The 23,304-nt window shown below is 47.1% G+C and overlaps 1 protein-coding gene across 10 annotated transcripts; it reads right to left on the bottom strand.

Annotated features, from left to right (window-relative positions):
- Nucleotides 1-3,019: 3,019 nt before the first annotated feature.
- RAB41 (RAB41, member RAS oncogene family) lies at nucleotides 3,020-23,210 on the bottom strand. Of its 10 annotated transcripts, XR_012588945.1 has the most exons (10): nucleotides 22,733-22,912; nucleotides 21,191-21,249; nucleotides 19,445-19,498; nucleotides 17,222-17,327; nucleotides 11,389-11,494; nucleotides 11,011-11,122; nucleotides 8,330-8,423; nucleotides 7,766-7,859; nucleotides 5,879-5,945; nucleotides 3,023-5,326 (listed from the first exon to the last, which is right to left on the bottom strand). XR_012588945.1 is itself a non-coding variant. In XM_074599822.1 (9 exons), exons 2-9 carry the CDS (start codon nucleotides 21,214-21,216, stop codon nucleotides 5,262-5,264), a joined length of 633 nt encoding a protein of 210 aa, XP_074455923.1. In that variant the 5' UTR covers nucleotides 21,217-21,249; nucleotides 22,733-22,912; the 3' UTR covers nucleotides 3,023-5,261. The 10 variants fall into 10 exon arrangements, 7 of the variants coding, with proteins under 7 accessions (XP_074455926.1, XP_074455925.1, XP_074455923.1 ...); XR_012588944.1 differs by lacking the exon at nucleotides 11,389-11,494 and having other exon boundaries at nucleotides 22,733-22,925; XR_012588943.1 differs by lacking the exon at nucleotides 17,222-17,327 and having other exon boundaries at nucleotides 22,733-22,925.
- Between the last annotated feature and the right edge of the window lie 94 nt (nucleotides 23,211-23,304).

Raw genomic sequence — 23,304 nt, 5'->3', positions numbered from 1 at the left:
TGTGGAGGGCTGTTTGTCAGCACCACCCCAAGGAAATGCCGGGCAGAGAGCTGGGACAAGGCTTGGCTCCAGTTGCCCTTGCAGCCTGTAGGAGGAAGGCGTGAGACCCAGGCGAGGTGCAGTGCTGGTTTAAGGGTGTTTTTCCACTGTCCGCGATGAAGTCAGCCCTTGATTAGCCTGGAGCGGTGTTTCAGCGCTGCTGCAGTGGAGGACTTTGTCTGTGGTGGCACAGATACAACTTGCTTGAGACAGCCCCAATGCAACTTCAGCACTGCCCGCCAGGTTGCTCTTAGCTCGAACGCCGGGCAGAAGGCTGAGGCAGGCTGAAGCAGAGAAAAATACACTAGAAAAGAGACTTTCACTCAGCATTAACAAATTAGCTTTTCTACCAGGGAAATAAGCATCTTGAAAGCCCCACTGTAACGCCCCGAGGTCTTCTATAGAGACAGGCCTCTGTGTCCCATGGGACATTCTCCTCTCCAGTTTCATACCAGTTTCCCAGCATTTATGCTTTCCTTGGGGACTGCTTCAGAGCAGTCCCTCGCAGGAGCGCCAGGAAGATCTCCCCTGCCTTGGGCAGCTTCCTCCCTGCCATTACTCAGAGGTACTCAACTCATGTGCTTTTGCAGCCATTGCGCTGACCCTGTGACTGGCTGTGGGCTAACAGGAAAGGGTGGATTCTTTCCCAAGACACAGTCATCTCTCAGGTATCTTGATTGACAAAGCAGTAACAGGGTTTGTCCTGGCCACCACAGTCCATTTCATCCTCCAGAGCTGAAGGAACAAATGGGTAATTACTGATCCCTGCTGGGAAAACAACAGGTCCAGCAAAATGGGATTTTTTTTTTTTTTTTAGCAACTTGCAAAATAAGAGGCCAAGGGTCACGAGCATTGGAGCAGCTTTAGTTTGTCAATGAATAACTCCCTGGCCAGGGAAGCAGACCGGCAGCGGAATTGCAGGTAACTTGACCTTTTGGAGCACAAGTCCCAGAACGAGCCATGTTGTATTAAGGCACGGTAGGTTACACCTCAGAAATGTACCATCCCGCTCTTCTCCCTGAGTGTAACTCAGCCAGGTCGGCACAGGCCACCCGTGTGCTCCTGGCCCCGTTCAGACCTGGCGCAGGGAGGCTCAGACAGTCACGTCGTGAGAGACAAGGCCACGAACCCAGAGGTTTGCTTCAAAAGCTGCCCCCAACCTTTATTGTGAACCACTGGATGAGCCTGAGCAGCATCATGTAACGTTCCTCCCTGCAGCAGGGCTAGCAGGGTCAGTTCTCTGAACTGCTGTGGTCACCCCTCTCATCCGTCTCTTCGGACAGGCTGCTTCCATGGACATTCTCCCGTGAGGCGGCTCACTGGAGAGGGGAAGCTCGTTCTGCTCGGGGTACAGCCAGGGCTACATGTGTGTGTCGTGCTGTGGCTTCCAGGCAGGGCGCTTCACGTGGGCCTTGTGTGGTTTCTTTAACATCCGATCAGGAGCCGGGAAGCCCAGGGGGAAACAACCATGGAAGGTTAGAGCAGGGCTTACCCTTGGGTGGAGGGTGTTCTCTGTGCAGACACAGCAGTCGGATGCTGCCTTCCCTCTTTCTCTCTCAGGTCTGGCATTGAAAATACAGGGCAAGGACCAGACTAGAGGCACAGAGGAGCTGCCCCAAGCTGAGGAACTCATAAAGGAATTACACAGCTCCATGCCAGGGGCTCTGGGATCCCAGTTTGTCCCAGGCACAGGCAGGATCTTGCTGTCTAGACAGACTGCTGCACTCCCGTGAGGCTGACACCGATCGGGAGTAGCTCAGCTTTAAGGGAGCCAGTGCTGTACCCTGTTCAAGAGACCATCCTGGACTTTAATTCAGGTGAAGTCGTGCAGCTGGTGACCAGCCCTAGGACAGCATTTTTACCCTTACCAGGACCCTCCAGTCCACAGGATCACTGTAATGGGAGAGCCTTCTAGCCCAGCCTGCTCTTCACCCACTGGGTGTTTGACAGAGAAGTTGATAATGGTGTGACACCCACCCTCAACCTGCCAGGGTCGCAGTGTCACCGCATCCCTGTTCTCTAAGGGCTTCGGGCACCAAGCTGACCAAGGAGGAAAGAAAGTTGTTTCACCTGCCTAAACAGCACGTGGCGTCCATGTGGACATGCAGCCACTCCAGGGATGCTGCCTGGTCTGAGTGTCCTCCTGCAGGTCACTCGGTGATCTCACCGTCCCCACCAAGCAGCTCCCACCATCCCCTTCAGGCCCCGCTGGTGCGACCTGCCTCTTGTAGCGGAGGTCCCAAGGCGTGTCCTGTCCCCCAGACATCTCTCTCCTGCCAGGCAGCCCGGACAGGCTGGCCCCTCTATTTTACACAACCCAAGACTTCCATGGAAATGAGCCAGTCCCCCCCCCCCCCGCCGCCATCAGCCCCCTGGCCCCCACTCACAGGAACCGTAGCCTAGGTGATGTCACCCGTGTCGATGACATTGGTGTCCCACTTCTGTTGATACTCAATGTCATGCAGCACATTGTACGCCATCTCTGCCAGTATGTCCAGGATGTCGATGCAGCGCTGCGGGGAGCCCCCATGGCTCAGGACAGACTCTCCCACCCCACACCCTGCATCCCTCCCTGGCGGGTGCCTGTGGCAGGGGGGGCCCTGTGGCCAGCGAGGCTGAGCACTGCCTTTAGGTTCCCGCAATGCCTTGCACCCCAAAGGGAGGAAGGGGCTTGCAAGGGCTTGGGGAGGGGGATCCCATCACACCTCCTTGAGCAAGAGAGGAGATGGGGCCACCAGTGCTCCAGCAGTGCCCCTGAAACGGTGGCACCCCCCTCGATCCAGCCCCCCCCCCCCGCCCTCAGGGCCCTCCCGGAGTGGACCCCACCCCCGGGTCTCTTCTCATCCCATTCCCAAAGCCAGGCTTACAGCCGGTAAGCTTGTCCTTCTTCCACCATACCCTACGTGGGACAGAGCTGTTAAACCTAGGAGTAAATAAGCAGAGGCAGCCCAAGGCCCCCCCGCGGGCAGCAGGACAGCGAAGGTGTTGGTGAAATAACTTTATTTAGTGTGATACACGGCTGTGGTCAGACAGTCCATACTCATATTAATAGTCACACTTACTTGGCTAACAGCTAGGAGACAGCAGGGCCAGACACACACTCAATATTATACACATCCATAGAGAAGACAGTGGGAAGTGAACTATTTTATTTCACTAGTTACCCCCCCCCCCCCCCGTACATAGGGTCTCCCCCCTCCCTCCCCCAGGGCCGTGACTCAGAACAACACGACAGCAGAGCAGTGCACACCTGCCCGTGAGAAGGGGACAGCAAAACCTGTTCTACGGCAGACACGGACACACCGACAAACATCAGCAATTCCCACATAACAGGGGTATGTACAGAGGAGGGGGGCCGGCGCTGGGACCCGGCTATGCCAGCTGGGACTGTGGGTAAGGGGGGGACACTCCAGAGTGAAATGGGAAACAACATCCCGGCTTCCTCCTGCAGGCCAGCTCACCCGGAGGGGAAGGGACAGGGCTCTGGGGAACAGAGCGGTCACCGGCAGCGAGGTGACTTGCCGCCAACACAGGGACCACCAGCTCCCTTGCCCTCCCTTGAGGGCCTGCAGGCTTCGAAGTGCACACGCTGTGTCAGTGACTGTCCGGCATCCTGCTAGGGCAGTGTCACTGACCGCCAAACGCCACTGTCCCCACCCGTCACACTGCGGTCAGTCGCTCTCCTGCCTGCTAGTGTCCCCCCTGTCAGCATGACATAGACCGGGCGATGAAAACAGTGAATGGCTTAGAGCCATCCGACTGTTTTGTTCTCCTTGCTGTCAACAAACCTACAGACTTCTGGTTAAGACAGATGGATGAAAAACCCCCAGTAAGAGTCTCTGAAAAGCTCCATTAACGTAATTAAAAACCAGGGCCAGGGGGAAGGGGATGTATTTCCCAACCTCCAAGGTTGAGAGGCGACACCAAAATTCACTTCAGCAGCTTACATCTCTCTACTCCTCTACCCAGGTCTGACAATAAATCCCTGCCCCTGCTCATCTCGGTTTTGGCAATGTTACAGCTTAAGACTATTCTGAAAGTGAAATGGCTACGAGCCCCACCGCCCAGAACTCTACTACAACGGCAGACGCAGCTACATATGATCTCACCAAGCAGCAACCTGGGTATGAGAGCAGAGCAGCTGTCACTGGCCTTCGATCTGCTGGAGCTCTCCTGCTCTGTGCGAAGAAGCTCCCAGTCTATGTGACGATGAACAGGAAAACGGAGATTAGGAAAGGAGCCTGAACACCATCCATGACTCCCAGGGCAGGCATTGCCCTTGCAGTGATGGATTTTGGGTAACTGTTTGCTTTCACTGTTGACAGACAGGACCCAGGTCTCTACAAACCACCCTGAGGATCTTTCCCCATCCAGCCTCATGTTGCAAAGCCTCTGTAACCCTCTTCCTTCCCCACATCTGACAGCCAACACTCACTGAGCGCCAGCATCCTCTGGATGGGAAGATATTCCAACTGAGGAGAGCAGTCTGTGGGATATCTCTGCTACACAAACGGGAGCAACAAGGCCAAAGCTATCAGAGTCTGGGGGTTTCCAGTGCTGTATGTAACACAAGGGGAAAAACTCTGAAGTCGTGAGCAAGAGTTAGCCAAGATCATCCACAGAAAGGAGAAACTGAGGAGCTAATATCGTGTGTGCCCTGCAGGAAGCAAAAGCCTAGAAACAGATAACCTGTATTGTCCAAAAAGGCAAGGCCAAGTCAAACTGACTGGTTTAGAAAGAGCAGCCTTTCAACAGAGGAAGTGGGGATGTGGGACAAAGACAGGGCTGGAGTGGACAGGGAACTAGTTAAGATGCAAGGCAGTAAGGAAGGTGGAAAGCCCACCCCCAAGCTCTATTTTTGTCTTCCCTAACTTGGTGGCTTTTCCATTGCATTCACAAGATACATCTGAGCAGACAGGCTCCAGGTGGGGAAGAAGGGGAGAAGGAGAGGGAGAGAGAGAGAGAGTGTAAAGGGCACCACAGTGCCAAAGTGCAACAACATAAAAAAATAAAATAAAAGACAGGACACTCATTCTGCACTCAGGGCTCATACCATGCAGTAAGAAGGGCGGCCGGGGCTGCTCCCCACCAGTAAAGAGGGAGTTCGCTCGCTTAGTAGATTGGTTTTTCAGCCCACAAAGTAGGGTTGCCTAGCCAATGAGCGGTGATGTTCTTCAGTGAGACTGGCCGGTTGGGGAATGTGCTGCTACAGAACGGGCCTGTTAGCAGGAGCATCCGCTCTCCGTTACTGGCTGCTCAGGGGGTTTCTCTAGTTTGATGTCAATCACTGCAGGAGACAAGTTAAGAAAAATCACCCGGCTGAAGGAAAAACAAGGAGAGAACAGAGAGAGGGATCAGTATCTGAAAGGGTTGTGAGCTGTCTCTTCTTGATAGGGGCAGGCGTTCTAGCAGAGCAGAGCATATCCCGCCTGAACAGCATTAACTGCAAAGCCAGTGGACTTGGTACGTCAAAACCATCTAGAGGATAGAGCCCAATCAGACAGGTCTGTGCACAAGACAGCCCTGTGCAAAAAGAGGAAAGTACTACACGATTTTAAAACTATGCAAATTTTATCCTAAGCTTAAGTGCAGAAAGCAAAACTTGTGCTTGCTGTTATAAGTAGTTGTGTACATTTATATACAGACCACAAGCAGGGTCCTCAATTTTTGCCCATAGGTAAGCACCACGCTATACCGGCTGTTTCAGCCCTCTCTCTGCAAAACCCCAGTAAGGCCCATCCCCACAACATGCCAAAAAGTCAGTAAGCCCAACCTAACAAAAGATAACTGTCAAATACTGCGAGACCAGGAAAAGTTACTGATGAGAAAGCAAGGATACTGTCTTCTTTGCTCTTCTCTGGTGTGCTGTCCATCCCAGGTAAGGCAGCAGCCACTCGACGGAAAAGCTGAAAAGTAGCAACAGGTAAAGCTGAAGGCTCGTCACAAAGAAAAGCATGTTAAAAAACATTGCTTTCCAGCCGATCTTAAGGTACGAATTGTACAGACTTGTTATGTGGGTACTTTAGCAAGCAAAGCAATGATCAACAAATGCCACAACAATTTTACCTAAGAAATTCAACAGATTTTTATTAAGGAAGTTATTCGATGCCTAAAAAAGTTTTATTTTACCTGTTTCGACTTGAACAGAACATGGTATTAATTAGTAATAGTTCTTCCAGGGACACGTAGAACAATCCCCTCCTGCACTCAGTAAGCATGTCACCTACCATTTCCAGCCTCAACTGCTTTTGCACCCAGCAATGTTACAGTGCGCAACTCCACCTTCTGATAAGCAACCTCGCAAGAGAGCGAAGGTCTAAGTCGTCTGTGGAATAACTGAGGTTTTACAGCCCATCCTTTCAGTTCAGTCCTGCTGCAAAACAGCCATTTCTGAGCAGAACAGCTGGCTCAAGTGAGCGGCATTTAAGCTACTAAGGATGTGCTAGAGCTGGGAAGGACTACCACATCCCCATAAAAACAAAATGCTTTTGCATAATTTTTCAAGTCGTTTCTTAGAGCTCCTCCTGCTGACATTAATGCAGCAGCTAACACAATATAGACACTGCCAGGCAGTCTGGTGAGAAGTGCTGCATAAAGCACTAAAGGAATCATCAGCTAATGAGGACTTTTCTCACAGTGGCTTGGCGAGGGCTTCTCAACCACACCTCCAAATTGTGTTACTCAGAAAATCAAGGCACTGAGGTACTAGCAAGGTGCTGCAGGTAGCATCCTTTAAGTCACAGAAGTTCTCACTGCAAACACCCACTAGACAAATAAAGCAACAGTAAGTTAGACCCAAAGACTAAAGTGGATTCAATCCAGACTAGCCAAAAGTAAACAAATCCAAAGTCTCCTAATCCCGTGGTGAGGTTCTCGTAACCAGCCGGTGTGCAGCAAACTGGTAAGCATGTTTCCCAGCTGACATGAACAGAATGTATGCTCCCTGCAGAGCCCTGGATCTTACGGCTGCCTTACTCCGAGTTCTGTCACGCTTCAGAACGATTCCTGAACTAGGGGAGAGTGGGATCACAAGCTTATTGCAAAAGACAATGGGCACAAATGGAAATGCAAGAAATTCTGTTTAAACATAAGAAAAAAGTTTAAAGGTTTTTTTTACTGTATGGATGGTCAAACACTGCAACAAGTTGCCTGGAGAGATGGGGTCTCTATCCTTTGAGATATTCAAAACTCAACTGGAGTCAGGGCTGGGCAGCCCACTCTGAGCATGAGGTTTGGACCAGATGATCTCCAGAGATCCTTTCCAACATCAACTATTCTAAGATTTTCCTCTGCGGCTTGCAAACAGAAGCAGGAACTACTTCTACTCTAGTGCATCAGCATAAGCAATCATCCTGACTGATGTCAACACTGATTTGGGAAAACAGTGCATTAACTGTTAACAAAAGCAAAGGGAATGTACTAAAATTATGTTTGACTGGCTGCACAAAACAGTGCCTATTCCTATCCCTCAGCACATTCTGGTTTTAGATTCTCCGTTCGTTCAAGGTAAGTTTGTCTAGCTTTAACAGGGCATCATTGACTTGACAGGAAAGGAGCTTCTGCTAGATAAAGCTGCAGCAGTGATCATTGGACACGAATCATTTCGGGGGTTGACAGTAAACAATACAAGCAAATATCTGATGAAACATGAACCCCAAGCAGAAGCATACATGTACAGAGCAGTAAAGTAGAGATTTCCTGTCTTTAGAACATAGCATTGATCTACCTGTTTCACATTGTATCCAGTCTTTGCACTGGTCTCAATAAACATCACATTCAGCTCTTTGGCTCTCTGTTCGCCTTCTTCTGTAGTGATTTGCCTGGACAAAGATCCAAACAGAAGCAGAAAGACAGAAAAGAAGAACAGACAGGAAGAGTTAGATGTCTGTGACTGAGACGCTCTTTAGTGGAGGGCTGCTTCACCACCCCGTACGAGGGTGCGTAGCCCACCAATGGAGACCTCAGGACCTCTGAGTCTTTAAGACTCTCCAGTAAGTTACGCAGGAACGCCTGGATTTATGACTGTTAGTAACGGATGATCAGCACGGGATGAAGTTCGTGCAGTACATTTGAGCCTCATTCACAGCATCCTCAAGGGAGGGAAGAATCCCCATACGCTGCACTCGATACAAAAAGCAGTTTCCCAAAAGTCAACAGAAGGGAACTCTGTGAGGTTACGGAAAGATTTCAGAAAGGCTCCAGCAGCAAGGACAGCGCAACGCCAAGTGCCAGGCTGCTGCTTGCAAGCAAGCACCTGCAAACGCATCTCTGATCAATACCCTGTACATACCTGTTTCACATTATATCCTGCTTTAGCACTGGTTTCAATATACATCATATTCAGTTCTCGGGCTTTTCTCTCACCCTCCTCTATAGAAACCTGTCTACAGCAATGAGAACAAATCACAGAAAAGAAAAGCCAAAACAAAGAAAAATAGTCCAAAAATAACAAAAAGAAAACTGCAGAAAAAAAAACCCAGCCACCAACTGAAGCAACATTAGCAGGAAAGAAAAACTTAACAGGCTGCACCAAGTAAGAACGGTGCTATTTTTAGTTCAGCTTTTTGGCCTCAGAACTTAACTTGCATCATCACTTGGTTTTTACCATAGGATTAATGGCTCCCAATATGCTGTATTCTATTTTGAAAAATGTGACAAAGCTCAGACTGACGCTGTGGCTTCGTCCAGCCCTAGAAGGCCCAGTACTTCAACTGAACACAAATCTAGCTTCCCTTTAAAAGGAAGGCAAGGCAGCTTCTTTTACTGATACCTGGAAATATACCATAATTCCAAATTCTAGCCTAGACTGGGACTACTGTCACATTAAACTTCTAAAATAAGAATTTCTAGTGCTACGTGAAATTCAAGTGTAGCTGTGTTTCAAACAATTTTCTGGTATTTTTAATTCTTACGACAGCGCTGGGCCAGCTGTCCCACACACATGCTCTACTTCACTTATGTACTATCAGGAAATAATCCAGGGCTGAAATTATCCTGTTGGGTTTTCCAGTTCCACATGAAATTGGATTTTGACAGAAACTCAGGTTATTCAGTTAGGGAGCTACAGTTATTTCCAGCTCCCAGGAGGGCATAAGAGATATTAAGCTGTCAACACCCAAAGATGGCTCAAGTAGAATATCTTGGATTATGCTCCGTTGCTTTTGTAAACTGATTTCAGAGACCAGACTGATCCGAGGTCTTGCCACCTGGAATTCTCAATGCAAATCAGCTATACACATTTTTATCATATTTCTGAAGCTCTGAGCACCAAGTTTTACCAACATTTCCAAAGTGCAAGGCACAGGACACTTAGAACGGCCCCCCACTGGAAATGGAAAAAGCCAAATAGTTGCTAAAAGGTGGTCTGTGTGGTGGACACAGAACACGTTTCTGTAAGAACCACCCGTACAGAGCCCACACAGCGCCTAGTTAGAGCCTAACTTTATCCTTTTCCCCACTGACTCAAACCACCTGCCAGCATTAGGGCTACCTATGCTTTTCCTGCTAGGAAAAAACTAGCAGCATGACTTGTGCAGGAACAAAGGGCAAAAAGCATCTCCTGACAAGAGTTTGTGCAGCCAGGGATGCTGGCTATTGTCTCACACGAGCATTTGGACAACATCAAAACTACAAGGGGAAAACCACATCACAGTACATTCTGAAGCAATACGTACACTGCAGGAGTAAAGCAAGGTTTAGAATTTAAAACGTGATAGCATCCAACAACGAAACAGGTCCCTATTAGGCCCATCATCCCAAGAAACAGAGCAAACAAACAGGCAGTTCAGATAATAGTGCAAGATTTTTTCTGAGAAAACATTTACGTTCCACCTGTAAGGCCTTTCAAGCTCTTATCTTTCGATCAGAAGCGTCTAGTGAACAGCCAAAGGATAAGGGTTTGATTTTATAAGACTTCATTTTGCTGTGAGATCCAGGTGTTTCCCAGTTCTGCCTTTTTGAGATGCCTTCTTTTGCATCAGATAAAAATTCCCCGTCATTTCAATACTTCATATGTCCTCTGACATATGAAGCACACATTTTAGAGTACCCGGTGTACATGAAGATGTTTCGGTTTAAAGTATTGGGACTGTAAGGAACTGCATGGCTTACTCCATCTTCCCTATGCCAACTACTACTGATACCAACTATTAAAATAAAAATCTTTCTTTATCTACACTGTTTCTGATGTCTTCATAAAGAATGAAAATCTCTGAAAACATTAAACAAAAATTTTTGCTAAATCAACAATCAAGAGAAGAATTTGAAATAGAAATGCAAAAGCGCAAGCCCGTGGTCTTCTAAGAAGCTATTACATTGGTTATGTTGAAGGGGTATTGTAGGATTAAGAGTTTTAAAAACAAAAAGCTTTATGACATGTCCCAAAACATTAAGTTTGTGTGATTTTAAGAGTCTAATTAACTTCTTGTGTCTCTTGGGGAAGCCTGCTTTTGCTAATCTAGTTTCCTCTCCCACATCCACATCATCACAGTTTGTGTTATGTATGACATGAATTCAGGCTCAGAGGGAAACCTTTTAGATTGATACTGTAAAAGCTCACGCTGCATCCTGTAACAATAAGAAATTTTACTATGGACTTACAGGTGCACGTGCAGAAAGAGTCATGTAGATAGGATTATTGAAAAAAGGCAGATTTCCTTGCTTTTGCAAGACATCTTTTTGGCTTTATCTCAGCACGAAAAAGAAAAATGAGACAAAATACACTATCGAGAAACACAGCATTGAGATACTTAAGTAAAAGGAATCTTTTTAGGTGGGCTTGTTTTAACCGAAACTATTTGTAGGATAGCAAAATGTAGTAACTTTGCATATGCTGAAACCATAAATCTGAAATTTCATGACTAGCTATTTACGCTTCATTTAAAATCAACAATTACTTTGAAGACAGACTAGCTGGCCAACTCCTTGCTTTTACTGGTCAGGGCAGCCAGGCTGCCAGCTCCCCTCCATTACCTCTTGTCTGCCAGGTCAGTTTTGTTCCCCACCAACATGATGATGACGTCGCTTCCTCTCTCTGTCCGAACGTCATCAATCCACTTGGAGGTTTGCTGGAAAGAATTCAAGTCTGTAGGGAAGAATCAAACAAGAGTGCTGAGGATAAAACTTCTTTTCAGAAAGGGAGAATGCTATGCTTGTAATCAGGTGCTTCTCCAAATCTCCCCACACCACATATAAGTGACCCATAAATTGTTTTCTGCTCAGACAGAAAAACATGGCAGGGGAAAAAAAGTTTGTAATGTTAATCATCTTTTTGCAGAACTTCTGGTTTTAACTTATCAGTTCTGCTTACATGTAGTATTTCAAATAATGAGACACCAAAGCATCACTCACTTGTAATGTCATAGACTACCACAGCAATAGTGGAGTCGCGGATGTAGCTGGGAATGAGACTGCGGAACCGCTCCTGGCCTGCTGTGTCCCAAAGCTGCAGCCGAACCTGCTGGTACCAGGCCAGGGAGAGCAGAGAGAAAGAGAGAGAGAGAGAGCAAGAGAGAAAAGAAAGGAGGAAACTGTCCTTTAGAGAAAAGGCCATTTCTAGAATTAACAGTCTGAGAAGCTGAGGTTGACCTTTTAATCTAGCCCCAAATTTCCAAACACCACAGAAGTTGGCTTTTCTGACTCTGTTTATAGATAATGTACTTGCCCAGAGATACTGGTATTCCCAAAGAGCTCTAGGTTATGGCTACTACCTGATTGCCGATAGCAGCAGCAAACACGTAATACAGAGCTGGTCTTCCTGGTCCACCCAGGATCTCCTAGCCTAGAGCATCTCAGATCAAAGCTTCTTGGGCAATTCCCACAAGACAGACATGCAATTCCCTCAGCCCAGACACCACATAGTGAAACAGCATCCATTCTCCAGCATCAAGCATCTAGAAGATGGCAATGGGGATTTTCATGCAAGATTAAGGAAATCAATAACTTAAGTTCCAGCAGAAACAAAAGCAAATGCTATATACTATAAGCTTCATGTGACACAAAGGGCATTGGGTTTTCCCTTTCAGATAAGCACAGGAATCAGAAACAATCACAGATCATAGAATCATAGAATCATAGAATTGTTGAGGTTGGAAGGGACCTTTAAGATCATCGAGTCCAACCTTTAGCCTACCCTGACAAGAGCCACTTCTAAACCATGTCCCTAAGTGCCCCATCTACCCTTTTTTTAAACACCTCCAGGGATGGTGAATCCACCAGCTCCCTGGGCAGCCTATTCCAATGTTTAATAACCCTTTCAGTGAAAAAATGTCTCCTAATATCTAATCTAAACCTCCCCTGACATAACTTGAACCCGTTTCCCCTTGTCCTATCACTTGTCACCAGGGAGAAGAGGTCAGCCCCCATCTCTCTACAACCTCCTTTCAGGTAGTTGTAGAGGGTGATAAGGTCTCCCCTCAGCCTCCTCTTCTCCAGGCTAAACAACCCCAGCTCCCTCAGTCGTTCTTCATAAGGTTTGTCCTCCAGACCCCTCGCCAGCTTTGTAGCCCTTCTCTGGACACGCTCCAACACCTCAATGTCTCTCTTGTAGCGAGGGGCCCAAAACTGAACGCAGTACTCGAGGTGGGGCCTCACCAGTGCTGAGTACAGGGGGATGATCACTTCCCTAGTCCGGCTCACCACACTATTCCTGATACAGGCTAGGATGCTGTTGACCTTCTTGGCCACCTGGGCACACTGCTGGCTCATATTCAGCCGGCAGTCAACCAACACTCCCAAGTCCTTTTCTGTCGAGCTGCTTTCAAGCCACTCTGCCCCAATCCTGTAGCGCTGCATGGGGTTGTTGTGTCCCAAGTGCAGGACCCGGCATTTGGCCTTGTTGAACCTCATACCATTGGTCTCAGCCCATCGGTCCAGCCTGTCCAGATCCCTGTGCAGAGCCAACCTACCCTCAAGCAGATCAACACGCCCGCCCAGCTTAGTGTCATCTGCGAACTTACTGAGCGTGCATTCGATCCCTTCATCCAGATCATTGATAAAGATATTAAAGAGAACCGGCCCCAGCACCGAACCCTGGGGGACACCACTTGTGACTGGACACCAACTGGATTTAACTCCATTTACCACCACTCTCTGGGCACGGCCATCCAGCCAGTTTTTTACCCAGCGAAGAGTACACCTGTCCAGGCCATGAGCAGCCAGTTTCTCCAGGAGAATGCTGTGGGAAACAGTGTCAAAAGCTTTGCAAAAATCCAAGTAGATAACATCCACAGCTTTTCCCTCATCCACTAAGTGGGTCACCTTATCATAGAAGGATATTAGGTTTGATAGGCATGACCTGCCCTTCACAAACCCATGCTGACTGGGCCTGATCACCCTGTTCTCCTGCATGTGCCGTGTAATGGTACTGAGGAGGATCTGTTCCATGACCTTCCCAGGCACCGAGGTCAGACTGACTGGCCTGTAGTTCCCCGGATCCTCCTTCCGGCCCTTCTTGTGGATGGGTGTCACATTTGCTAACCTCCAGTCAGCTGGGACCTCCCCGGTTGTCCAGGACTGCTCATAAATGATACCAAGTGGCCTGGCGAGAACCTCCGCCAGCTCTTTCAATACCCTTGGGTGGATCCCATCCGGCCCCATAGATTTGTGCACCTCCAGGTGCTGAAGCAGGTCCCTCACCATTTCCCTTTGGATTAGAGGGGCTTCATTCTGCTCCCCATCCCTGTCTTCTAGTTCAGGGGTCTGGGTGCTCAGGGAACAACTGGTCCTACTGCTGAAGACTGAGGCAAAGACTTCATTAAGTACCTCAGCCTTTTCCTCATCCTTGGTCACTATGTTGCCGGCCCTATCTACTAGAGGACAGAGATAATCCTTAGTCCTCTTCCTATTGCTAATATATTTATAGAAGCTTTTTTTGTTGTCCTTGACAACAGAAGCCAGGTTTAGCTCCAGCTGGGCTTTGGCCCTCCTGATTTTTTCCCTACATAGCTTAACTACCTCTTTGTAGTCCTCTTGAGTGGCCTGCCCTTCCTTCCAGAGGCCATAGATCCTCTTTTTTTCCCTAAGTTGCAACACTAGCTCCCTGTTTAGCCAGGCCGGCCTTTTTCCCCGACAGCTTGTCTTCTGGCACATGGGGACAGACTGCTCCTGCGCCTTTAAGACTTCCTTCTTGAAAATCATCCAGGCTTCCTGGGCTCCTTTGCCCTGGAGGACTACCTCCCAGATGGTATGAGAGGTACAGTTTGATGTCCAGAACTATGCCCAAGCACAAACTGACCTATTATATGTTAGTTCTAAGGTCTGGCACCTGCTTATTTGAGACAGCAATGGTCAAAACATGCCCAACTACCACCATGAATGCTAAACAAAAGCTTTTCACAATTGGGAGAGATACCATTTCCTTCCAAGTCATTATCCCACAGGGCTAGCCGTACAGCTATCACTACACTGCCAGAAAACACAATTGCTGTTGGTGTTCTTAACAGACACGAGTTTCATAGGAGGGCAGATACTGGTTCCTGGCTTAATTACATGTATCGGTTAGATGTGCTCACAAAGGCACTTGTTCAGCAATGAGCGAGAGCGGCTGCTTATGCACAGAACAGCAGTTAATAAGGCAGGTTGCAGGAGACTGGCTGCAAGGGAAAAAGCAGTTTCAGAAGGACCAATAATTGGCTTGTTTAGGAGATAAGTAGAAGCTGGACAAAGCACATGTCTGCAAAGTGTCTCGCTACAAGCAGATTCAAAACAACATCGTATCTACATTAGGGTAGGTAGATCTGATGCCCTGGGGCTTAAGGAAGATTAGGGCTTATAGTCAAAGCAATTAGCTCATGCTTCATTTTGAAGGCAGCCTTGATTACTGTAGCAAAAGTCATGACTCTTCACCACCCCAGGAAACCCACGCTGAAAAACTCCTGGACAATATTATACCCATGCTGGCAGAGCAGATTGACAACGACAGCTTCACGCTCCTGCTTCTAGCCTTCACAGCAAGCTTCCACATAGTCCCCAAGACATTGCTGCTACACCAGACTATTCACCCAAAAAGTTTACCAAGGTGGTAATTTAAACACTCCAACCTTCGACTCAGCCAAAAAGGCAACTAGAGGAAGTACCACAGAACTAGGGAAGAACTGGGCCTGGTAATCTTGTAGTGAAAGGTAATGCTATTTGAGGGAAGTTCTTCAGCTAGTATGCAGGTACCCCTGAAGTGACCTGAGAAAGTTAGCTGCAGTATTCCTGGGACTTGTCATTTCCACAAGTCAAAGTTTGCGTATGCCCATTTTGGAGGGGAAGAGAAAATATAAATAACCCACTCAAACATGACAGCGTGCTAATGACCCTACCGGTCTGGAAAGATGAAAGGTCCTCAACCATCAGGAGACCATCAATCAAGGAGAGTTAACCCTTTCCTACAAACAAGGCAACTTGTTCAGAAAGGGGGCAGAATTGCAATATGGACTTTCACCATGGATCTCTCCGCAGGCCACTTGCATGTCAAGATGCCCAGCAGAATAACAATAACTAAGCGATTTATCTTTTTTTTTTTTTTTTTTTTTTTTTAAAATCAGCTCCCCACATGCTAGCTAATGGTTTTTCCCTACTGGTTAAGAGGATCTTGGTTGGCACTTAGGGACTGTCCCATAGGACATACTTATTTTACACTACCATGACCAGTATTGACTTACAGAAGACTATTTGAGGTTCCCAAATACAGTTACCACTAAAGACAATGCAGAGTGTTAAAGAAACTATTTTCCTAATCGCGCTAATGCTCACCATCATCATGCCCTCAGAAGTAAATGAGCACGTTCCTTCAATAACACAAGAAAACTAAAAGCCTCTCAGTCACTAAGAACAGAACAAAGAGCAGTAACAAGAAAAAAATGAAATTATCTGGAAAGATCAGACCATTACCGAAGTATGATGAGATCAGCTATCACTTAATTATTTTTGACGTGTCTGGAAGCTATTAAGAACACCCTAGACTGGCAAGATTTTTCCACCTGCCTGGATAAACAGCATCCTGTACCCATCACAACAGCAGGGAGAAAAGATGCCAACCTATGCAGCCTGCCACACTGCCTCACCTAGACGAGTTCCCAGCGTAAGTCATTACGTGCACAACTCAGCACTCCTCAAACCCCAAACAGATCACTTCAGTTTTACATCAGTTTGTACCAAACCATTCGTTTGTACCAAACCAGAAATCCTCCTGGAGTCTATAGGATTGGGAGCAAGACCATGTAATTATTTGCCTTCAATATACAAGATAAATCATAACAGAAATGTATTATTTGTTAATCACTTCTGTTAACCAAAACAAACCCCCGGTCCATAAAGCCTCACTATAATTTGGAGTTAGTGACAGAATAAAGATGGGCCAGTGGTTTTTCACCTGCACTACATTCTTAGACTTTGTTCACATGGTGTTGGCTCACTGGTATAAATCCTGCTTAGATCTTTACGCTGATCCTGTAGCTTAACCAAAACAACCCAGATCAGGTGGAATCAATAACAAGGAGTTATAATGAAATAATTGTATTCCTATCTCCATATCCTATACTAAAAAACTGATGCCAAGAGTTACAGAGAATTTCCCTTTAAGCTTGTTTATTTTTTAGAAATAACAGTAGATATATCTTGTCTTTCAAAAGCTCTCTAGTTACTCATGTAAATCACCACCTCTCTTCAATGAAATGGGAGTCTTGAATCCTCTTAAGTCGCTACATAGCTTTTATGTAAATGGGTGTGGCATTGTTTTACCTACTTTGACAGTATTCCATTCCTTCAGTATCTAAAGTCGTTACTTGTATCACCTCTCTAGTTATCCGGGGGGGTGCGTTGGGGGATCATTCTGAGGTTTAAAAAAAACCAAAACACCCCCAAACCAGAAAAAGCTTTCCAAGGGCTATTAATCACCTTTCATTCCAATCAGCACAGACACACGGGAAGTCACAATCCCTATTCACCTACCTGCCAATCCTCTGTGTATCACTTTCATCGTTTGTGCTTTAAGCATACCAGGGTTAAACAATTGCCCAGTTTCTGTATTATGGGATGGAGTTACCATTGTTTGTGGGGGAAGATGCTCAGCTACTTCCCCTCAGCCCATGAAACACCTACAGTCCTTAGCTCCTTTCAGATAACACCACCACTTCCAATGCATAAAAGGTACATGTTAAAAGCAAGGTCCCTGAAGACACTCCGGCTCAATACCTACTTGTAATGTCAAAGACAATGACAGCCACAGCAGAGTCACGGATGTAGCTGGGAATGAGGCTGCGGAACCTCTCCTGGCCGGCTGTATCCCACAGCTGCAGCCTGATCTGGGAAATGGAAAAGTGTAGGGAAAGGGGGAAAGGGAAGAGCAGGAAAAATGGAAAACAAAACCAAAACTCAAGTGAAATAAAAAGAAAAAAATTGCAAGGCAAAAATAATGCAACAAAAGGAAAGTTAAAATGGAACAGAAATGTGAAAAAAGCCAACGGCACTTCTAACTGCATTCTCGCAGCAGCCTCAGCCTAGCACGCCTGAGAAACCTCCCTCCCTCCACAGACCCATTAATAACTCACACATATGAGTTCTTCCATTTAATCATAAAACCAAGATATCCCTAAAAAATACCTTCTCGCACCATCTGCTAACGACAGAAATAAGCATACGTACCTCAGTGCGTCCTGCCATGTCAGGACTCTGTCTGTAACAGCCACACAAGCAAACCGCAGCCCATGGCTAACTAGATACGGTCACTCCTAACCGTAACGACTACATCACCCCACTACGGATGAATCCACTGGAAAGCCTGAAACACAGTAGTGGGGTACAAGCCAGGATAGCAAACACCCTCTAGACTGGCTTATCTTGTGCTTAAATCCAACAAGTCTGGGAAGACATCAAGACTCAGAAAAGGAACTACTACTCAGTCTTTCAAAAATGAGGTTGTAGCTGTAACATGGAACTGGCAGCCTGACAGTGGGGAGTGAGGACGGGGCTTCTTGTGGCACCAGTTCACTTAGTGCCACAGCTCCCAGTGCACTGGCAATGTGCTGGAAACGGTACACTTAGAGTTGCCCTCTGTGGGAGGCTACTGGAGATGAAGATCCCAACTCCACATATATTTGTCCCTTCTGCTAGCTAGTAGATGCTACCCAGGCCATATTTAGAGCTGAGTGATGCAGAATAGGTATAATTTCAAGATACATTATTTGGTGTAAGGACGTATCAAATATGCCAAAGCATACACCACAGTTAGAGGCTTAGCATTCTTCATTTCAAGCCCAGCAGTCAAAGCCTATTGCAAAATACAGTACTAGCCCCATCTGAGAAATTATTTCAATGTCTGAATTTTCCTAGCTGGCGTGCTAGTACTTCTCCTTCCTCCTATCTACAATCAACACCTCTCTGTTATTTAAACAGGATTCATGGGCTCTGTGGACCACTTAGATAATCAGGAAAGCTAACAGTATATCCAACATCGGAAAGAAAACGGTATTTTCTGGATAGTGGGCCAGTGGGTGAATGACATCCTGACCTACACAACCACAAAAAATCAGGACTACACTGCTGAAAACAGCACACAGGCATGCCAGCTTGCCTTCACAGGTGGCAAGCAGCATTCCCAAGATCTTCTTCTTCTTCTGCCACCACCAGAACCATTGAAGAATATTATCCAAGTAGTTTCTCCCCAACAAATATTAAGCAAGGTCTCTTCTAACAGTGAGTCACTGGTAAGATGGCAGAGAAGCACTTGGGAAACTCACCACACGCACTAGGCTGAGACTTCTTCAGAAGTAACAGACCCAAAGCAACACAAAGGACTTCCACTGCACCACTGGTCCCTTCCTCCCCACAACAGTTTCATACTTCTCAGCCAGTAGTAAAACCAGCAAAAAGGCAAGTACTAGCAAAACATGAACTAATGAAAAGACAAATAGAAAGACAGGAGAGGGATGTGAGGGGTCTCTTTATGCAAAAAGGAATCTTATGAAAGCTAAATCCAAAATTACCTTACTAACAGTTAGTGAGAACAGGGAGGAACTATGCCACCATTGGTAATCCCTAATGACCTCAAGGCTTGGAACTGCCTGGGGTCTGCTCAGACACATTTATACTGACAATCCCTGAGGCAGAGCTGCAAATTCCAGGAGCAAACTACACCTAAGGTAGACTGCCCATGGCAGACAGCCCATTGCCCGGGATATAGATATTAGCTTGCCCCAATTTTGCATGAAAGATTTTGACTTCATTCTAGAGGTATCAGATATTAACAAGTATCAGAAACAGGAGAGTGGGTCAGTGATTTGATTCAACAAAGGCTGTCCCTCTGAAGGCCACTGTGGGATTTCAGCAGCCACTGGAGGAACGGCCAGGCGGAACAGCACGCACAGCAACTGCTGCTCCCCTGACTGCAGTTGCCATGCTATCACACAGATGCCTCACTTACCGTGCGATCTTCAAGATACATTGTTTTTGACAGGAAATCAATTCCAATGGTTGCCTGAAAAGAAGAAAAGCATTGGTAACTGATGCTTGCCTTCCAGCATCTGCAAATCAGATCTTTCTATACAAACTCTCAGAAATGTTCACAAACTTATAATTAATCTGTTGAAGTCGTTTGCCATCAATATAGTTGATAAAAACAAAGCAATCTGGATATCTGCACCATCTTCATTTCACATCATTCTTCCAACACTTCTCAACTGCACAAGAACCCCTGAGTCTGGATTTTAGCCTCAGACATTCTTACATCTTAACACATATCATATCTGAACTAGCATCTCTTTCTGCTCTACCACAATTCAGTCTGGTAAGAATTATTTTCTTAGAAATAACCAAAAGGTGGAGCAAATTACATATATAAATTGCGGGCAACAGTGCTGAAAGCTAAAAAGCAACGTTTATTCAGGGCTTTCCATTTCAGAATGTGCTTCCTTTCTAGTGAAATTCAGAAGCTTCATTTCCCAGGCAATTCTTTCTGGAAGTCTCCTTCCATTCACATTTCCACTGCTGTACAGCAATTCCAGTACAAAGACGCTTAATTTACTAAGTTAGATGTGCTCCCAGGCACTTAAATCAAGCAGATGTCCTAGGCCATCATAACCCCACGAAACAGGAGACAGGCTACTGATGTAACAGATTTGAGCATTTCAGACAGATTATCTGTCTTAACAAACACGAGCAGCATAACATGTTCTGAAAGGTCTCCATCAGAACGTGAAGCATTTAACATTAGAAAAGACCACAACAGTCAATGACTGTAGTTAGTACTTGTTTCTGGGAGTCCTATTTTCTGTAGGCAGGACACAGTTACAACCACAATTAGCAGATAAATCTACGATAGCACCTTACAAAAATGAGGAAAAGAAATACAGAAAGCACAAGAGGATCCAGTTCCAGTGAATGACTTGTCCTCAAGAAAACAATCTTCTCCTTTTCCAACTTAAAATTACCCCAATCTAAACCAGTAACCCTTTCTGATCTGAATTAAAAGATAACAACCTAGTCTAATCTTCCTTAAAGACATTTGGCATTCCCTTGAAATACCACTAAGTGCTTTTGACGCAACTAACTCTTCCTGAAATCTTCAGGCCTCTTACACATCTTCAGCTTTTCATCTGCAGCCTCTTCATCCCTACCCTACTCTTTCCCTGCCAACATTTCCCTGCCTTTTCTATCTATAGTCTTTTAGTTAAAAAAAAAAAAAGTAATAATAATAAAAAAAACGAGAGAGAGAACATATCATGGTGACTTCTTGCAGATCTATGCACTCTGAACTCAGATGCTAGAGAACGATCATAAGCGTATTATTCTTTCTCTCTGTTTCCTGAGACTTCCATACCCATCATCACGCATCCCAACCACTGTCTTCTCTGTTAGACAACCCCATAAAAAAATGTTTCTCCCTGTTTCCTCAAGGCTTCTCACATATCCAGACAGGATCTAAATCTTGCTTCTTTTTTGTACGCTGTAATCCCTGACATCATACTAGATGCTTGGGCTTAATCAAGAAGTCTCATCTCCATTTCAAGGAACACTACAACCTTACATATGATACCGAACTGACATTTCATGGGGAAACATGCTTGCTCCTAACAGTTCTTACAGGCATACATTTTAATAGCAGGGAACAGATTTACTCATATGTATATATTAAAAAAACCCAACACAAACCAATAAAACTACCACATACCTGGTAAGTATTGTCAAAACTGTCATACATAAACCTGGTGATCAGAGAGGTCTTCCCAACTACAAAAGAACAGAAAAAATTACCTTCAAGCAGCAGTGGAAAAAATAACCACTGCTTTGGGAGTGACATGCTGGTAGCACTGATCATCAGAATAAACTTGCCAACCTAAGGCTATTTCCCAGCAACACCCTCCTGCAAAATAACCAGCTAAAAAAATCATTCACAAAATGACAGAAGTATGTTAAGGCAAATCAATCTATGTAGGTCAAAAATTAATCATAATGAAAACTTGGTCCTCAAATTAGGTATGTTGTGATACATATGGCAAAGAATTATTTGTTTTCTTTAAGCAAGCAATAAATCTGCTGTGTTATTCACATTTTGCTACTTATGTAATCACCAAGTCTTGGACTTCTGGACACAAACATCAAAACAAGACATGGTGATGGTCTGGACAGTCTTCAGCTGCCTCTGGCTGGACAGAAAAGCCACATTCAAGACTTATATCCTTTCTTCATAACAAGATTCTAGATACAGAGTAAACTTGCACGGCTTATTTAAAAACTTTAAATTTATGTTTCCAAATATTATCAAGAGACAAAGTGCAGAACTGACAAGAAACGGGACCCAAAGATAAGCTCTCTAATTCTCTCTCAGGAAGCTGGAGGAAGCCAAGAAAAATTCAAAGGACATGGAAGGAAGAGAAGAGGGGAAAGGAATAAACTGCCCAGAAAGGTTATGAAATCGTGAACATTGGAGAGGGTTAAAAACAGGTTAGACAAATGTCTGTCAGCAGCAGTCAATCCCGCCTTGGCAAGGCAGTGATATCGGACAACTTCTAGAAATTCCTCCAAGACCTACAGTTCTGGCACTGAGGTGGAGGTAAGCAGCAAGAGATCTAAAGAAAGTAATACAGCAAAGAATACCACAACTTCAAGAAAAAGACACAACTCATCCATTTATTATGAGGAAAGGGTACAAACGGCAGGCAAATTCCAGGTAAAACAAAAAATATGAAGATGGAAGGGAGGCAACGGCCACGCTATACAAACAGCACCGCTTTGCCATTCATCTTCTCTTCGGTACACGCCACACGCTCGGTGCGGACACGGCCAGAGACACAACATACGGGGCGGAGCAGCGCCCTGAGAGACACCGCATCTCTCCCAGACGCCAGCAAAGCCCGGCCGCCCGCCCTGCCCAACGGCTCCGGGCCAGCCCCGCGAGAAGGCCCAGCCCCGGCAGGGGGGCAGCCAGGCGGTGGAAAAGCGGACTCGGGCGCTCGCCAGGCCGGCGGAGGGACAAGGCCGGACCACGGCGGGGCCGCCCCTCCCTCGGGCGGAAGCCCCGGACGGCTCATTACCGCCTCCCCTCCGGGCAGAGAAGGGCCCTTCACGGTTGCTCATCGCCCCTCGCGGCTCCTCACCACCCGCCCGCAGCGTCAGGCCCCCGGCGGCTCCTCATTCCCCCTCCCCCGCGGCGCCAGGCCGCTGAGGCCCCCCGCGGCCTGCTCCCCCCGCTCGCCGCCGCCGCCCCGCTCACCGCTCTGCTCGCCCAGGAAGACGAGCTTGAACTTCCTCAGCGGGTTCCCGAACTCGCCGCCGCTGCCGGGGGCGGACATGGCGGCGCGGGGAGGCCGAGCCGGAGCCGTGACTGAGGAGAAGAAGACACCGCCGAGCGCACACCGGCACCGCCACCGCCCCGCCCGCCGCGCTGCGCGTCACTTCCGCCGCCGTCACCGACGCGTCACTCCGCACCACCCCCGGGGCGGGCGGTTGCCACGGCGACGGGCCGGCCTCCAGGGGCCTGGCCCAGAGCGGCCGCCGCTGTGGCCTGTAGAGGGGGGCCCGGCCGGGAGCGGCCGCCCTCGGCTTCCCTAGCGCCTGGCCCTCCCGCAGCCTGAGGCACTGGCTGCCCGCTTCGAGCTCTCCCCACGTCCCCCGGGGTGGGCCCCGCGCCCTGTCACCACGACACGGAGCCTGCACCGGGCCACTGGGGCGGGTTTATTTATAACGGTGTCACAGAGTATTGCATAACGCAGGCAAACGACAAACACGCTGGTGATGGTGCTTGGCCGGGCTCCGCTGCACCCTCCCAGTCCCTGCCCCCTCACA

Source organism: Larus michahellis, chromosome 9, assembly GCF_964199755.1.
Source record: "Larus michahellis chromosome 9, bLarMic1.1, whole genome shotgun sequence".
Lineage (NCBI taxonomy): Eukaryota > Metazoa > Chordata > Aves > Charadriiformes > Laridae > Larus > Larus michahellis.
This window is presented reverse-complemented; position numbering and strand designations above follow the sequence as displayed.

What these genes read in the sequence shown, in the direction of transcription:
- RAB41 (XM_074599819.1), bottom strand. Translation starts at nt 22,811, where the DNA reads ATGTCCGCCCCCGGCAGCGGCGGCGAGTTCGGGAACCCGCTGAGGAAG. An exon ending in TGTATCTTGAAGATCGCACG is followed by an intron (nt 11,498 to 19,444) that starts GTAAGTGAGGCA and finishes GCCTGGTACCAG; the next exon opens with CAGGTTCGGCTGCAGCTTTG. An exon ending in AGAGAAGAGCAAAGAAGACA is followed by an intron (nt 5,327 to 5,878) that starts GTATCCTTGCTT and finishes TGTCTCCTGCAG; the next exon opens with TGATTGACATCAAACTAGAG.